The sequence below is a fragment of the Podarcis vaucheri genome, assembly GCF_965113315.1.
Source record: "Podarcis vaucheri genome assembly, chromosome: 15".
In the NCBI taxonomy this organism is placed as follows: domain Eukaryota; kingdom Metazoa; phylum Chordata; class Lepidosauria; order Squamata; family Lacertidae; genus Podarcis; species Podarcis vaucheri.
The window spans coordinates 6,232,442-6,250,804 of record NC_138753.1 but is presented as its reverse complement, the minus strand read 5'-3'; the positions used below and the strand labels follow the sequence as shown (position 1 = coordinate 6,250,804).

General features: G+C 45.2%; 1 protein-coding gene across 6 annotated transcripts in view; it reads left to right on the top strand.

Moving 5' to 3' along the window:
* BCAS3 (BCAS3 microtubule associated cell migration factor) overlaps positions 1–18,363 on the top strand; it is a 466,426-nt gene that overhangs the window by 32,943 nt on the left and 415,120 nt on the right. For all 6 annotated transcript variants that reach the window (XM_082200800.1, XM_082200797.1, XM_082200799.1 and 3 more), the window contains exon 7: positions 4,370–4,442. In XM_082200800.1, coding sequence (XP_082056926.1) covers positions 4,370–4,442 — 73 coding nt within the window. The remainder of the gene's footprint in view (positions 1–4,369; positions 4,443–18,363) is intronic.

The following is an 18,363-nucleotide window of genomic DNA, read 5'->3' as shown; positions in this document are numbered from 1 at the left end:
TTAAGAATCAAGTTAAGAGCCACTCTGGCCATAAAACAGCAACATGTGCTGGTCTCAGCAGTAGGCAACAGTGGAGGTGCATCTGTCCTACAAGCAAGTAGAGGTGGGAGAAAGGACATCAGAGAATTCAGAAGCAGGAGCAAAAATGGTTAATGCCATGGTTCAGAAATCATATGATCAGTATGATGCTATTAGTCCACAAAAAGAATGTAACTGATTACACACACAAACACACTTACATTGAGATTATTTTGCAATGAAATGAATGGGGTGAAATAATGTAAGGACCATGTAACTTGCATCATTTATGTAATCAAATTTCTAAGTTTTGTAATTTTGTGACTGTGGACAGTGAGACAAATAATGCCATTTTTGGTGGAAGACAAACAGCAGTGGAACGGAAACAGCACTGCATGCAACAAACCCAGAGCAGAAAGGAAAACGATGCCCTCTTACATCCCTACCTGGGAGAAAAGTGGTATAGCAGCCTTTGCTGACCTGGTGCCATCTGGCTGTTTTGGAGTACAACACCCATCGACCCCCAGCCAGCACAATTGGCGTTGTAGTCCAAAATAGCTGGAGGATGCCAGGTTTATATTATCTTGCACCAGTGATTCAAATTGGCAAAGTCCCCTGTTCACTCAGTTCCCACCTCCATGTTACTGTATGTGTAGACCAGGCAAGTACCAAGCCAAACCAACTGTGTGAAAATGCCTTTTCACCACTCTTGGCAAGGCTTTGAGCGTTGGGTTGTCTTTTGTATGCATGCCTTTTTCTTTTTTAATTGACAATGGCTCAGTCTGACACAGCTTGTGAAATTCTTTCTGCTTAATGGAAACTTTCATTATGTTTTTTCTTTGTTTCAGATAGGCTGGATGATGACAGGCTCCCCCCCCCCCTTTCCCATTTTCTTTCTTTTTATATAAAAAACCCTGAAATTCCTCTAAACAGGATTGCGGAGGAGATGGCGCCTCATTGGCAGGGGAGACAGATTTCATTACTTTAATTGTGTGGTTTATCAGGATCTTCAGCTTTTGCTTTTTTTGTGTGGGGGTGTGGGGCGGGGGGTTGAGGGTTAAATTCTATGAAATGCAACAGTGTTATGACAGAATTAAAAGGATTTGAAATAAAGGAGTTTAAGAGAGAGGCCTTTGCAGCGGGATTTCGGTAGTTTTTGATTTGATGGATTTGGTGAGCTGTGGGCTTAAGAGAGAGAGAGAGAGAGACACCCCCTCAGATTGTCTTTTGCCATTTTGTTAAACATGTTGCACAGGGCAGGTGTAGCATGGCAAGTTGCACATATGAAGCGCGCGCGCGCACACACACACACACACACACACACAGCAAGCAAACCATGTAATCCACCCATAACTTACATTCCCACTGGGGAATGTAAGAAGGCATCGTTTTAATTTCGCCCTTCATTTGCTCATGCAGCACTGTTTCATTTCTGCCACAGTTCGTATTCTGCCCAGAACTACATTATTCACCTTTCTGTTTGCTGTGGCGTAATTAAGTAGGTTCTGTAACCCCTGCATCAGTGGGCGGACGCCTGTAGTAATAAAAACCTACATTTGTTGAAATCTATTGTTGAAGCGGAATATGGGGTTTTTGTTGAATTTTACTGTCTCTAAAATGTGAGAGTTCAGTCTCACACGCCACCTAAAACGTGGGGTTTTTTTGGGGGGGTCTGTTTTAAAATGGATTTAGCATTTGGTTGCTGGTGCCTTTTCATTCCTCAAAATTCAAACATTTATGCTCCATGATTCGGTTACATTCATTTATGAGAGTATTTATAAACCACACGCACACAGACATATATAATGTAATCAGGACGGTGAACAAGAAAATAGTTAAAACATTATAAATGTGTGAACTAATAATATGCAGAACAAATGACCAATACCGAATCAGAGTTATTTTCTAAAAACACTTGGTGAATTAGAAATGTTTTCAGAAGGTCTTGATTCCCTTTTCCCCTCTTTGGTTTTACTCTCTCCCCCCCCCCCCCCCCCCCCGCAGCTTGAAGTTAACTTTATGTGACTCCTGGTGTCCACGGAGCTTGCTCAATTCTTGGGTTGTTCTTTTGCAAATCTGGGGGTTTGCCCAGTGTCCTGCGTCCACTCAGTCAAGGACAATGGTCAGCAGTTGAATACTTTATTGACAAAAGCATGCATTTACAGCAGCTGCTAAGGTGCTCAGAATATATACACACGCACACGCTTCTTGCAACTGTGTTGCTGGCATTACCGTAACTTTTCCAGGTTGGTGCCTGGGAGAGCAGTTGAAGCAACAGTGGGGCCACACACATCCTGGGCTTATGTACCCCTGTCAGATGGAGTGTGCTTACACAACCTGAGACTTCTCCTATATGGAAATTGCCATTGTGCTTGCCTCTTCAAGCCCCTTTTAGTTCTAGGAGACAGTGGGGCATGGGAAGTCAGGGTTTTGGCTTGCCCGCCCCTCGCCTGAATAGCCTCTCATTCTACTTCTGACATGTCCTGTTTCCCCTCCTCTGACGCTGACTGCTCAGACTCTTCCCCTTCCTCCAGCCCTGGCTCCTGCCTTGTAGGTGTCATAGAACCCCATAAATATCTGGCTCCTGGGTCCGCCTCCGCCCCCCTTGCCTCTGCCCTCTGCTCTTAAGAGCTCTGCCAGTCCCGGGCACCCAAGCATGCTGTTTTCAGAGGCCCCGAAATCTTACTGTTGAGCTTGCTATTAGAAGAGGTCTAATTAGAAGTCTGTTGTAGCCCGTGTTAACATTTCTTCCATATTCTGTTCTGTAAGATGATTCTTTCTGGTATACAGAATATTTGAAGCAACTGGTCTGTTGCAAGTGACTTTTTTATTTTATTTTTAAAAAGAGCTTTAAATGTTTATCAACAGGTTGGTTGAAATAATGCAAATGTGACTCGCAGAAGGCTCTGTTGATGGTGAAACTGTCTGTGAGTCATTAAACGCTGAATAAACCAAGACATAATTAGGAAGGGGAAGTTCCATAGATGATTGGTAAACCTTTTATGCACTTAAATTTGTACCCATTCTCTTTAATCTTCTTGAGGACTGTTGAGTGAAAAATCTGTTTGCCTGTGTTAATGGTTTTTCTCTTTCAGATTATTTCAGATTAATGCATTTAGAAGTACACAGTTAAACTGTGAATTAAGCTTTGATGGAATGGCTTTTCAACAATACTTTCTGTTGATCAAATAACCTGGATTCTAATGAGAGGCAAAACCAACTGTTAAAGGCCCCGCAGTTCACTTTTTAGAACAGGGTTGTTCATTTTGTTGTTCCTCGGTTATTTAATTTCTGAATAGGGAACAGAACATTCTGCACTGTAGTCAATTGCGTTTCTTTAGGTGGCCCATTGTTGGATCTTCGCAAATATTGCAAACTATCTTTGCAGGTGCCTTCCTCCCTGCTTCATAGTCACGTTGATCTTGCATTGTGATGGACATTGAGTTCTTCCAGGCAACTGGTTTATACGGCATTTATCCTGATTTGTTTACAGGATGGTTAGACTATGAACCTTTGCAGACTGTTCTGCAACACATCCTTGGCACAATAATAGTGCATTAATGGTGGCTCTATACTGGGCCATCCCCACGTAATTTCGCTTTATTAGTTGTTCTGTTACACTTCCTCAGTGTTTCTGTATTATTGGTTTCTGGAGAGGCATTATTGTGCTAAAGTGTAACAAAAAGAGGAACAGATAGCACCATTGCCCGGGACATTTGTGCTATGAAAAGTTACAGGTTTTCAGCAGAAAGCTACAGGACATGCACTGATTGGAATGGAAGCAGTATGTCCATCCTGAAACTTTTGCAGCTGCAAATTGTATTGAAAGCAGCATCGTATGTAACTGCCCTGAAGCTATAAGGAGCACAAATCGGCAGGAACGCACAATGAAGAGGGCACCTGGAGGCCCCTTCCTTGAGTGTTAGTTCAGATTTGTTTAGAAAGTATGAAAACGAGCATTTGGCCTACATCCATCCTGATTTGCTTGTGAGGTGTTTTACATGTTTTCCCACTGACCATTTATTCGTTCCACACTTTTTGAATCATTTGCTCGTCGCTTTCCAAACCGCAAAAAAATGTTTTATTTTGGGTGACAAGAACCATTTAATCCACTTTAACTGTGCAGACATAAAATTCTGGTATGCCCTTGAATCTCTCCCACAACAAAAGTGACCACCTGGAGGTACCAACTGCTGTGTATGCAGGTATTGTGACTGGCGAAGCCATAATTTGCAGAGGACAGGCCTCTATTTCAAGCACTGGCAAAAAAATAAAATAATAAAACCAAAATATTATTCGAATGAAGAAGTCATTTTGGATTTTTGTTTTGTTTTTGTTTTACTCTATTCAGGTCCTCAGAAGAGTGATAACTTTGCTGAGAAGAGGCCTCTCCTTGCTGTGTGTAAAAGCATTGGATCTTCTGGGTAAGTTGACTGGTTCCAGATGGGTAGCTGTGTTAGCGCTGGTTGCAACAAAACAGAACAGAGCTGTGTGACACTTTAAAGATCCAATGCAGAGCCTCCTTCTTTCTCTTCCTCCATCTTCTGTTAATTTCTTAGCTGATTCTTGGATATTAATTTTCTCTATGATTCATCAATAGTAACATCTCCAAAGGATAGCAGGTGTCTTCCCCCCTGCCCCCAAATACTCCTTGCTCCCTCAGCTTTCAGACACAGCAGGTTGCATCTGACCAACTATGTTGTGCTCAGACTTAGACCCATTGAAATTAATGGACCAAAGTTTATCTGAGAGACCAGTATATTTGCATTTAATGGCTTCAATCTAGACTAATTTGGGGTTTATTCATGCTTCCTCTTGTCCCTGCTGCTTTCCCCCAGGGAAAACTGCTCTTTAGTGCTCAATTGGCACAAACAGCAATTGAGTTTCTGTGGATTGCTGTGTGTTTTGAGCTAAAGAGCAGGCTTCCTCTGGGAAAGGAGCGGGGCAGGGGACCTTGAAAGTGTGGGTCAAGCAGAAAGCCTCTTGGACTTGGCTTTCAAGCCTAGGACAAGCAGAAGTGTAGCGAGTCCGTAGTTGAACTTGTTCCCACTGAAATCAATGGCTTTAAGTCATGACTAATTTATCTGGATCCAATCCAGGTAAAGGTAAAGGAACCCCTGCCCGTACGGGCCAGTCGTGTCCGACTCTAGGGTTGGGCACTCATCTCACTTAAGACACTTCTGGGACACGTGGCCAGCGTGACGAAGCTGCTCTGGCGAGCCAGCACCAGCGCAGCACACGGAAACGCCGTGGTACCTATTTATCTACTTGCACTTTAGGGGTGCTTTCGAACTGCTAGGTGGGCAGGAGCTGGGACCGAAAGACGGGAGCTCACCCCGCCACAGGGATTCGAACCGCCGACCATGCGATCGGCAAGTCCTAGGCACTGAGGTTTTACCCACAGCGCCACCCGCGTCCCATATCCAATCCAGAGTGTATAACAGTTTAATAGCCAATTGTAGCAATGGGTGGATTTCCCCCCTCCTTCCTTTTAACAAACAAAAAAGGAAAGAAAAAGCTGGATTCTGTGCCCAGTACCACATTCTGCACTTTTCCTACTACAGTGGTACCTCGGGTTAAGAATTTAATTCATTCTGGAGGTCCGTTCTTAACCTGAAACTGTTCTTAACCTGAGGTACCACTTTAGCTAGAGAGGTCTCCCGCTGCTGCCGCCGCACGATTGCTGTTCTCATCCTGAAGCAAAGTTCTTAACCCGAGGTACTACTTCTGGGTTAGCGGAGTCTGTAACCTGAAGCGTCTGTAACCTGAAGTGTCTGTAACCCGAGGTACCACTGTATTCTGTGGAATTGCAGCCTGCACACAGCTTAACCAATGAGACTTGGAGTTGAACATCTTCCAAATCTCTCATTCCACTCCCACCAGGCTTGCTCTTAAGAAGTGCCTAGTGGATGGCGCCTATTGTGTTTTAGCTGCTTTGGGGTCGGGGGAGAGAGGCTGTTAACTGATCGTCCTTTAGGATATGTTTACAACTCACAACGCTGTTTACACTGGAGATTATACGCTTGTCAGGATGTTTATAATCCCACAAGCAGCCTTTTTGGTCAAAAGGTCTGCACGTACTTAGGGGGCCACGAATGCCGCTTTGCGGTTGTCTGCAGGGACTTCTCTCCATAACTTACATCCAGTCCCATCCTCCAAGGTAACCCAAGAAGCATTTGGAAGTCAGCCCAGGGGCAAATGGGGATGTCAAGACCATAGTTGAGCCTGCATATTTTGTGCTTAGTGGGGGCAAGGCAGGGGAAGATTATGCGTCAAGGGTAGTTGAGCTGCAGTCATTCCTAATTATGTGCTCCGCCTTTATTATTTGGTTTCTTCTTCTTCTGCAATGGGTTAGAGCAAGGAGCTAGGTTGCATCTGACCGTAAAGTCCTCTTTACAGCCTCTTCTAGCTTTGGTAAGCATTGCATAATTATGTATTGCCCACATCCTTTCATGCCCTTCTTGGAGCCACATCACGAGGACTAGAAATGTGGGTTTTTTAAAAAAAAAGTTGAGAGAATGCTGAAATTCTAGCCCATCGGCTTGGTTTGGGGGGCCTTGTTGCAACCTTTTCTCATGGGGGAGGTGCTCCAACCCATTGATCATTTTGGTTCCCCCTTTCTGCTTAGAGAATAGGAGAGTTAAGATGGGGCATGACAGACGCGTGTAGAATTATACATGGCATGGAGAAAATGGACGGGGAGATATTTTTTCTCCCACTCCTATATTGCTAGAACTTGGGGACATAAAATGAAGTTGGATGTTGGAAAATTCAGGACAGATAAAAGGAAAGGCTTTTCCCACACACCACGTAGTTATACTGTGGAATTTGCTCCCACAAGAGGTAATGGTGGCCACCAACTTGGAAGGCCTAAAAAGGAGAAATGTTAATGGAGCATAAGGTTATCCATGGCTTCTAGCCATGCTGGCTGTGTTGCACCTCCACTGTTGGAGGCAGCATAGCTCTGAGTACTAGTTGCTAGGAGTCACAAGTGGGAAGAGCACGGATGCACTCAGTTCCTGCTTGCAGGCTTCCCATTGGGGGAATCTAGTTGACCACTGTGAGAACAGAATGCTGGACTTAATAGGACATTGGTGTGATCCAGCAGGCTCTTCTTAACATTCTTTTCCTGTCAACATCTGCTGTCAAAACTCAGTGCGTTGCAAAGGATCTGGGGCATGTTTGGTTGGCTTGGTGCTCTGGCTAGGTTTGTTGGCCATTATCTCCATGGCGTTGAACCCTGTGGTTGTATGCTCCAGGCTCTCCGGACATTGTTGGATTCTAACTCCCATCAGCACCAGCCTGCATGGCAATGCTCAGGACAATGGGAGTTGTAGTCCGTTGTACTTCTGAAGGGTCACAGGTTTCCCATCCTGCTGCAGGTGAAGAGTAGTTGCTGAGGGTGTCTGTCAAGCTGTCTCTCAGGAAAGCTCGCTGATCATCTCATTGAGCTGCCCCAGCTAATATTCTGAAGGTCAGAGATTTGAAAGCTCCACCAATTTGGAGGGAGGAAAGCAAAAGAGGGCAGCACACAACATTTCTCCCACCTTTTGCTCAAGGGCCTCTGCTTCAGCCTGCAGAACTGACCTAGTGTAACCCAGTTGCGTGAGAGGAGGATTGCAAATGGTGCTTCACTTCCTGCCCTTGCACCAGCAGTGGTTAATTTTGTGCTGACCTGAGATTACTGAGTCAGTACATGTGCTACATTTCTCAAGCAAGAAAAAACAAAGGTCCTCCAGTCTCTTCTGTTCCTCATAAAATGCCTTCACACAGAGCTGTTGCATGGGGCCCCATTTGGTAACCTGCAGATTAAGTGTTCCTTGCCATTTTGTTTGTGTTCTGAGTGAGCCGTTGTGTCCTTGCAATTTATATGCTGCATATTCTCTTTTCTGCCCACCCCAAATATTAAATTACTGTTCTCTCTCAATCCAAAGAAACCCTTGCATGTGGAAAAAGAGGTATTGTTGTTCCTTTTCGAGCCGGCCCTAGCGTTATGCAGCGAGTAAGACAACTGCTTCAAGCAGCAGACCCTGAGGGGTCAGGAGTGAACAGGGCTGCACGGGCTGCACAATCTGCCTTGCTAGAGTGCTGCTCTTAACTGTCATGCTGGGCCATATTCCATCACCAGGACTGAATGTGCCACCAGTTGGGTTGACTTTTGCATGTGGAATATAGTAAGGGCAAATTTAGTATGGCATAAGCTTTTTGTGGATCAGAGCCCACTTCCATTTTTTTTAGCACTGAACAAATTAAAATAGTAAGTAGCAGCATTGATCCTTGGATATTAGTAAGTTCCTCAGCCAGCATTTCATGGCATTTTTTAAAATGGAGTTCCCTTCCTTTTTGTCCTTGTAAATCCAGGCTCCAAGCTGTGAGTTGCGTGGGCGTAAGGCAAGGAGCCAGGCTATATTAAAGGTGACTCATAGTCAACTCTCAGGCCTATACATGGTTGTCTTTTTCGTGTGTGTGCTACATTTATGGGGGCGGAAGCAGCATATACTATGAGACATGCGACCGTGGCAGGCGTCTCTCGATTGGGTGGGGGGGGAGAGTTTCTGGTTTAAACGATGAGAATTCTGCACACATTCCGATCTACTGCACGAGAAGGGCTTATTTACAAACATGTTAATATACTGTTTAACTGTCTCTCACAGTTCCTGGAACAGCTGCTTTCTGTTCCATCACTTGCCTTTTGGTGGGACTCTTGAGGAACGCGAGCTCCTCTTAAGGATGATTGGGCACCTAGTGAAGGGCCTATGCGAGGCATGAGGGCCACATTCCCCCAGGAGCCACCTTCTGGGGGCCGTACACCAATGTTGGCAAGAGCCAGTGGTGAAAGAGAACAGGCAGAGATTTGTTACCATAGACTACAATGCCATTGCTCGTATACCAAAGAACATCAAGTCCAGCATCCTCTTCTCACAGTAGCCAACCTGATGCCTGTGGAAAGCCTGTACGCACAATCTCTGCACAACAGCCCTTCTCCCCATTTCTGCTCATCCACCAGCATTTTAATGCAGTTTTCTCCTAATATTAACTCGTTTGTATGTGTATACACATTTTTGCAAAGCAGCCCCATCCTAAATTAATGCAATTTTGTGTTATTTTAACTAACATATTCATTTGTATGGACGTTTTTATACACTTTATAGACATTTTTCCACATATTACTTGGCTGGAGGATCACATTGCAAAATTCAGAAAAGTGCTAACTTCAAAGGATGTCTGTGTTTCAGTTCTCATATTGTTTTGTAAAGTGCAGTTGCTGCACACTGAATCATATTTCTCCCCAGTTCCTAGCTTTCAGCAGCTTGTCCCCTGTGCAACAAGGTCAACCTAATCAAGGCATTGCCTTCATTTAGGTGTTGGGTTTTTTCTTATGGGTCAATGCAGCTACTTTTTTTTTTTTTGCTTTATATATGGCATGTTTAGTATGTGCTCTCCACCCCTATGTGGCTGGAGTTCAACCTAGGGCAGGGATGGGACACCTCAGTTCCTTGGGCCCAGTGTGGCTCTCCAGGCATCTCTGTCAGGACCTTGGGACTCTCCTCAGGCCACACCCCTCACCAGCCCTGCTTTGAACCCTCCTTGAGTGTTTTTGCCTGGCTTGAATGTGTCCTTGAACTCTGATAATGCTTCTCGTTTGCCTGGATTGAGAATAGAAAGATGCATGAATGTGTGGAAACTAGCCTATGTGCAGAAATGTGAAATTCGCATTTGTTACTATGCTTTCTTTTGCCTCTGGCCCCGCTCACGACTGGCATGTGGCCCCTGAAAGGTTTTCTAGGAAGGAATCTGGCCCTTGGGCTGAATAAGTTTCCCCACCCCTGGCAAGGATATTGCATGTTCCCAGGGTGCTTCTTAGCACCCCCTTTTCAGAGATTGCAAAGGGGGCTCAGGGGCCAGTTCCAGTACTCCATGGAGACATAAAAGCGCTCCACATCACACTCCGGCTTGATCCTCGCCTTGACATTTTTTCCACACGGAACCTCCCCCCCTCCCAACCTCTGAAAAGGGTCTAATGGAGCTTGCTCGGTTCCCCTGCATCATGTGCTCCTGCTGGCATCGCCCCCTCCTATTCCAACCACCAAAAAGGATGCAGCCTTGATGCACAAATGGGAAACAGATTGTGTCTCCTGGCAGACTTTGTGATGCTGGATTCATTGCTGCTTCAGCTAACTTTGGGGCCTTAGATTACAAGATTTGCAAATTGAAGGAAAACCCTTCCCCCCCCCCAACCCCAACCCTAAATGAAGGAACATCTGCAGAAACTCTGCTTTTTAGCACAAGCTTGGAGAAGCAGCATCGAGAAGAGGAGGCAAGTTGGGAGGGGCAGATCATGAAGAAAACTCATTGAACAGCTTGAAAATATGTTGAGCAGAGGAATATAAGAGATTAAAAATGCATAAAATCAAATTTTAGTTATTTGAAATGTGCCCCCCCCCTGCAAAGACCCTGAAACTAATTGCTTTCTCAGAAATTCAGGAAGTATTTAGTGATGTTATGTGCGGTAGCAATTGGGATGTTTAAGGAGCAGGAAAACTAGCTGAGCCTTCCTCATGGTGGTGTTTGCTTGTCTGCATAGGGATACATTTTGGAATCTTGCTGTGAAAGAAATGTTAATGCTGGGAATCCCTGATCATTCTCAGCAAGGCCTCTACAGACCTGAATAATATGTCATCCACACTGTTTCAGTTAAGAGGTGCTTTTATTCAGGCTTCTAAAGCAAAACTATGGGGTAGCAAACATTAGTCATTCTCAGAAGGGAATGCCTGCGACTAACACAGACCCAGTAATTTCAATGGGTCTGCCTTTAGTAGAACTTAGTTGGATTACACCCATAATTATTTCTAGGCCCTGGAGTCAGCAGATATCACCTTTTGAAACTGTTGGGGTTCCAGCACCTTGGAGAGGCCTAGCCATGAAGCCTGCCCCTTGAAACTTATCCTTTCTAACTGTCCAACCAGCACTGGGAGCTGCCATTTTATCTTCCCATGATGACATTCAGGGGCATTTGAAACATCACCTCCCTGCACCCAGCCCATTCAGCTGTCACCACTATCAGATAAGCATGTCAGGGTCATGACCATAGAAGGAGGCCTCTCTAGGGAGCATTTAAGATGGAATTGGGCTTGATGGGAACATTGCTGTGGCATAACAGACTGAGAGAGAAGAGGCGCTAATAGGCTGTTCATTGCAGCTCTCTTACTGCATGATGAGTCTGGAAAAACCTTAATTTGGACAAGAGAGAGAGAAAAGGTGAGGGATGTATCCATTAATGTTCTACTCAAAGTAGGCCTATTGAAATGGATGGGCCTAAATTAGTCAAGTCCATTAATTTCAGTGGATCTTCTCTGAGAATGACTAACATTGGATATAATTGTCTTTAGCTGTTTTCATTGTTTTACAGCCGTTTGGTGTGCTTGTTACCCTAGACCAGGCATAAGCAAACTCTGCCCTCCAGATGTTTTGGGACTACAGTTCCCATCATCCCTTACTACTGCTCCTGTTAGCTAGGGATGATGGGAGTTGTAGTCCCAAAACATCTGGAGGGCCGAGTTTGCCCTAGACTTCTTTGAGAGGAAGGCAGGATTTAAATTTCAACAACAACAACATAACCCGTTAAAACCACTGCCCCTTGTCTTACACTGGTATCACCACCACCACCACCGCCATCACCTGTATTTATATCCCATCTTTTCCCAGACTCAAGGCAGCTTTCACAAATTAAAACCAGGCAGATAAAATACAAAAAGCTAAAAACACATAAGAGAAAATAGTTAAAAATAATTGAACTATATCAAAATAATGTATGCCACAGAACTCATCAAAAATGGGTGTATTTTGTCTCCACCTCCCTAAAACAATGCCTGTCTTCATTTGAGCTTTTTTTACACACTGATCTTATGCACACTCACATACACACTTGCAGCGAAAGAACAGGGTGGGCTAGATGGACCAATGACCTGACTGGGTGTAGGGCAGTTTCTTGTGTTCCAATATATACAGCAGAGATGGGGAATGCATGCTGCTAACCCTCAAAGATGCTAATGAGCTACAGTTCCCAGCATCTAGTATGGCCAGCAGATTGCAGATTCTGGGAATTGCAGTCCAACATCTGGAGGGCCACAGGGTCCCCATCCAAGGAGTCTGGAAAGAAGATAATGCGACTTCAGTTAAACATATGGAGGTTTAATTTTTTGTTTGAAGTGAGCTTTTGTGAAAATCGCACTTGGAATGTTTTCCGGAGTCAGTTTATTAATAAAGTACCTTGGAAGCTGTTAACATTAACAGCCTGTTTCAACTGCAGGACATTTATGGACGTGCTAATGTTTGGCAAAGAAGCTATTTCAACAGGCAAATATACATTTTTTATTTAAAAAAAACACCCTGGTGTTTAAAGCTGAACTTTATTACTACCTTTAATCATGTGTGTGTAATTAATAGAAACCCACTGCCATTGCGTTACAAGCCATCCATCTGTGGTAGTTCTTGATGGGAGACTCCAGTGTTCAGCCATGAAGGATCTGCGGTTCATAATGTTTTTAAAGAAGTGTCTAGTTGTGAAATGCCTTGGAAGTGGCAAATTGGGGGGGGGAGGGGGCTGTTCTTCCCCACCCCACTTTGGGTGGATCACCCAGGAGAAGGGAATTAACCACGATGAATAAGCTTTTTGTTCACAGTTCTCCAGTGTCGGATCTGAGTAACTCTGCCACTGCCCCGTAATTTAAAAACTGGAATGTCTGTGTAAAGGCTCCTCTCGGTGCCAAACAGTTACCCAGTGAAATCGGAGGCTGGTTTGGGAGTTTGAATCTGAGGAGGGAGCACTCCAGCGTTGCAGTCAAGGCACCTAGAAAGGGTGGTTGGCATCCTGCCTTGTTGCATTTGGATTTCATCCGTCCTCAAAGAAGCTCAGGGGGAGCGTATGTAGGTCTTTGCTTATTTTATCCTCTTTGCAAGCCCATGAGGCAGCCAGGGCCAGACGCTGGTTGAAACAAGATTTTAGCTCCAGCAAAGTCCCAGGACTTGCAGCGAAGATCACTTCCTTAAAATAAAATGAGATTTGTGCACTTCTTACAAATACGTGTATCTTAGTCCGTGGGCAGGGAACCCTTAGGCTACATCCAACCCAGAAAGCATCTTCTGGTTGCCCGCCAGCCCCCTCCCAAAATCAGATCCCTATTCCTTTTGCTTTGGGTGCATATACAACATGCATTTAAAACACAAACACATCTCCTCTGCCCCAGAATCCTGGGAACTGTTGTTTGAGAAGGGTCCTGGGAATTGCAGTCTGTGAAGCAGGGGCACCCCTCCCCATTTCACCTGACGTGAAATGGGAATGTAACCCCCCTGGTGGCATCCCCTAGTGGCACCACCACTGAAATGCTTCTTCATTCAAGCTCAGCAAGAGCCAGGGCGTTCTGCAAGGCTTTGTTGCTTGTCTCCTCCACCTCAGGGGCAGGGAAGATGACCAGCAACAGGGCATATTGGAACGCCTCACTCTCACTAGCAAGAGGGGGCCGTTCCAGCGGCAGTGGAAGTGGTGGGGCAGGTGGGGGCACCGCCTTTTGTACTGCCTCATCGGTCGGTCGGCTTTTCTGCAAGAGGTAAACTACAGTTCACAGGGTCCATTTGGTGGGGAGAATTTGCTTTTATGTATGGTGTATATGCAGCCTTACTTGCAAAGGCACCTCTTCTTCTTCTGGCATGTCTCAGTTGCTTGGTCTTAGCCAGATAAAAATTGCATGTGCAAAATCTGCAAAGGAAGCTGCAAATGGGAAAACTTTTTTTGGGACTTCCATCAGCACCTCCGATGATCTTCCGTCTTAACCTCTTTTTATGCATTACTTAATTTTATGTTGTCTTTACCTCTCTTAACTTGTCATCTCCCCTTTTCCATTTTCACAATATTTCCAACAACACTCCTCACAGAACTTCTTGCAAACCTACAAACATCGTCTGATCATCACAAATACTGCAAATGGGAGCAACTTTGTGGACAAACTCTTCACCTACATCAATTCAAAATGTTGTCATGAATTTGTGTGCGTCTGTGAAAAAAACCCCCAACCCTTCAGGTCTTGGTTCCCCATCAACCATCTCTGTTCTCTTGGAATATCTCAGAAAATTGTGAGACATTGCTTCAAAAACAGTCACCCAGTTCCCCAAACCCTCTCTCTCTAATAGGTCTGGTGAAACGTTTGCAGAACTTTTTTCGTGAACTGGTGTGCGATTCTCCTCCATCTCAAGAACTTTCATCGTTCTTTCCCCTACGGCTTCTGTTATGATGCCTAAAAATAGGTTTAAATTAAAACTTGCTCGCTTTCCCCCAAAATTAAGCACTCTGTTGGGACCTATAGGGAAACTGAGTGTGTGTGTGTGTGTGTGTGTGTGTTGTCTCGGCAGGGGCACTGGAACCCACCCAGTTAAAACATTAAGCAACAGCAGGCTGAAACCACAGGTTCCATTTGCTTTCAGACGTTTCATATGTGGCTTAGGTATGGCAGAAAGGTTTGGCCGGGGGAGAAGACTTTTAAAACCATTTTGAATGCATAGATTTAGCAAAACGTCTACAGCTGAAATCTTGAGAGGGTGTGTATTAAGAGATGTGGCAGCAGCCTTAAGCCCTGGGGGACAAGGAGGGAGCCGCAAATCTAAATAGGAAGTTCTGGGATGCTAATTTCTTCATCACCTTGCCCCAGCCATAAACTGAGATATGTGTGCCTTCTAAGGCAGGGTTTTCAAAAGTGGTGCCTTTATCCCCCCACTCCCGAGAGGAAGGGCGTTACAGAGAGCTTGGTTTGCAGGCTGGAGGAATGCTGGCAGTGTGATTTGTGTGTGAAAAGGCATAGGAATAGTTAGGAGCAATATGGATGTTCTTCACTTCCACCATCTTCATTAGATTTCTCACCCACCCTTCACCATAAGGTCCCAGGGTGGGTGACAAGGACATAAAACACAGTATTTAATGCAATATTAGAATCTGTTAAATACCATTGGCTACTAACCACGATGACTATGCTCTGCCTCCACTGTTTGCCTCTGAATGCCAGTTTGCTGGGGATCACACATGTGGAGAGCCAGTGTTGCACTCAGGTCCTGCTTGCAGGCTTCCTTGAAACACCTGGTTGGCTACTGTGAGAACAAGATGCTGGTGCTGGCCTGATTCAGCAAGCCAGCTCTTATGTTGACCCTATTAACCTTCTTGTCTATGACAGATGTGTTCTACCTCCAGGAAGCTTTTGGTAGACCTTCTCTATCTAGCAGGGCCCAGGGGCAAGTCTGAGGATGGGATCAGTCAGGTTCCCAAGAGTACTTCATTGTTAGATTGAGTCTCTAGCCTGCATTTCCAGCAGCTTGGCACACAGGGCAACTGTACATAGAGCTGAAAGATAGAATCATAGAATTGTAGAGTTGGAAGGGATCACGGGTCATTCGTCTAGCCCCCAGCAATGCGGGAATCTTTTGCGCAACATTGGGCTTGAACCCATGGTCCTAAGACTAAGAGTCTCGTGCTCTACTGACTGAGCTATCCCAGGGACATTAGAAGCTGCCCTATGTCTACATGACTGTGAAGGGAAAGAATAAAGATTGGGGGTTTGAAGAGGCCGTGGGGTACAAAAGAAGTTTCTGGTGTATGATAGTGTGAAAAAAAATGGTTTGGGAACTATGAACCTCATATGTACAGAGTATACCTCTTTTGCCAATGTGGGACCTCTGTACAGCAAGCCCACAACCTATGCACATTTAACTTGTGCACATTCAGTTTTACGCTCTTGGGAAAAAAATCGATAAAAGATTGAAAAGGGGGCGGAAAGGAGGTGAGCATCTAGGAAAAAAGACTCTGGCAATCCCACCTGCCATTGAACCCAATGTGTTTTGACTCTACGCGATTTTGGCTTTACTCCCGATCCCTGGGATGAAATACCCTGCGTAAGTTGAGGGCTTACTGTACTTCATAAGGTGATTCCACAGTACAATGTGAGAACAGGATGTGGGACTAAGTGGGCATTTTTTATTACATTTTATGATTTTATGACAATGATTAATAGGTGTTGATTATCTGTGTTGCTATTTCTTGACTTGGCTTCATTGAATGGGTTCGATGACAACTTTATCAGCTCATTAAAGGGTCAGTGAACTCAGACTGGCAGCAGCTCTCTAGGATTTCATTCCCAGCCCCATTTCTTTGAACCTGGGACCTACTGCATGGAATGCAGATGTAACCCTTTTCCTGGTTCTACACCCACCAGCTTCTGACAGTTAGGCATTTATAACTTTTAAATAACACCAGAGCTGTCCTGCCTCTCTCATTTGCCTTGCTGTGTCCTACAGGCTCCAGTGTCAAGTAGTTCCCAGTTGTGAGGCTGGGACAAGACAATAGAGATGTGAGCATCTCTCCTGGTAGGCCTGCCTGAATTACAAATGTACTTTGATTGGTTAAAAATAAAGCCATGAAAACGGCACTTTAAAGACCTGAGATGATGGGACTCTGGATGCAAGGCAGAATTTTCTGAAGCTTCCAGAAGTTTCCACTGCAATGTGTGCAAATTAGGCATAACGTTTGAACTTGTGTCCCATCCCATCCTTCTGCTGCCCTGTGCTGCGTTGTCCTCCGTCTGCATTGGAGGACTAAAGCAAAACATCCGTCTTGAGAGCTTTAGCAATTGGCCAGATGAGCCCATCTGCCGTGTACAGTTGCTTTTTCACAAAGGGCAGCTGTCCTGGCCACTGGAGCGGGGGAGACTCTGCTAATCCTGAACACCATCAGAGGGGCAATCAAGCCGGCCCAAGGACTACTCTTTAAAGAAAACAAAACCACTTAAAATTATTAAATAATGTAACCGCTATCAAGTTAATTAGAAGAGGAACAAATTCCACCAAAATAAATGTGTTTTCAATATGGGCTTTCTTCAGGACGGGGCTGGCGGTGGGGGGGGGGTGCGGGGAGGGTACAGTACAAACCAGGGAACGAGAGGAAATCTTATTTCTGGCAGCCCTGTAGACATGGAACTGTGGTTGAACTTTTTACCCTAATTACGTCCTTGCTAATGCCCGGAGCAGTCTGGAATCAAAGCATCCCTTCAGGCCTTGGAAAGTCTCTGATGTGGCCAGCGTTTGTTGTGTGATGAGGGTTACTTAAGGGGGAAGAGGGGATGAAGAACAGAAGTAAAAAATAAAAATAAAAAATGCACTGGAATATAGTGACAGGGTGCTCCCCCCCCGCTTCTTCTTCCCCTTCAGAATTTTCTCAGTTACCACCCACCTCACTTGTTGCCTACAAAAATAGTGTAATTGTTTGCATCTGTGTGTTTTTGTCTGCCTTCGGAATAGCTGCTATAAATCAATGTGACAGAGAGTCGAGCGTGCGCCTTCCTCCTTGCTTTTCTAATTGGTGCTGTCTCTTCCTTGAGTTTCTATCTGTTGCACAAGGTTAAGAAACAACAAAACACCTTGCAAGAAAAAAAGGAAGGGAGTAAAAATAAAACCCCTCTCCTCCTCATCCCTGCAAGCAGCATTGAAGGTGCAGATCATTGCCTTGAATGTTTCGCTTTCCTTTCCTGCTCTCTCCCAAGAGGTTGGGACAGCTTGATAAGGCAACTGTTAAATGCATTGGAAGGGTTAATAAAAGTTTCTGAAATGGATGAATGGATTTATTTATTGATTCCATGTTTATTCTGCCTATTCTCCACCGAACTCTATAGGAGCCACACATGCTTGTCTCCTCTCACCCTGGTCCATAGCATGCTGTCTTCACAAACAGCTGTGGGGTAGGCTAGACCAGGGAGTACAGACTCAAGGGCCACATTCCCTTCTAAGCTGCCTTCCAGGGGCCACATGCTGGTGGTGAGCGGGGCCAGAAGCAAAAGTGGGTGGAGCAGCTTTGTACAGTAGGCTTGTTTCTGTGACCCCCTCTCTATCTTCCATCCAGGCAAGCAAGAGCCATTTCCAGATTCAAGGAGTCATTCCAGCCAGGCAAAAACACTTGGGGTATGCATCAGAGCAAGCAAGGAGTGTGGCCTGTGGTGTGTTCTGGGGCAAGATAGACTGGCCCAAAAGGTCACATTTGGCCCCCAGGCCTGAGATTTCCCATCCTTCGGTTGGGCTGAGAGATTGAGATTGGGGTTACCTATGGAGCTTCATAGCTAAATGGGGATTTGAACCTGTGGCTTCCCCCATCCTCCTCCAATGTCTTAGCTCAGGATGGAGCCTTCTGTGGCCCTCCAGATGTTGTTGGGCTGCAACTTCCACCATCCCTGAACACTGGCTCCATGCTGGAGCTGATGGGAGCTCGAGTCCCAACAACATTTGGAGCCCCCATGTTGGCTACATCTTTATTTAAGG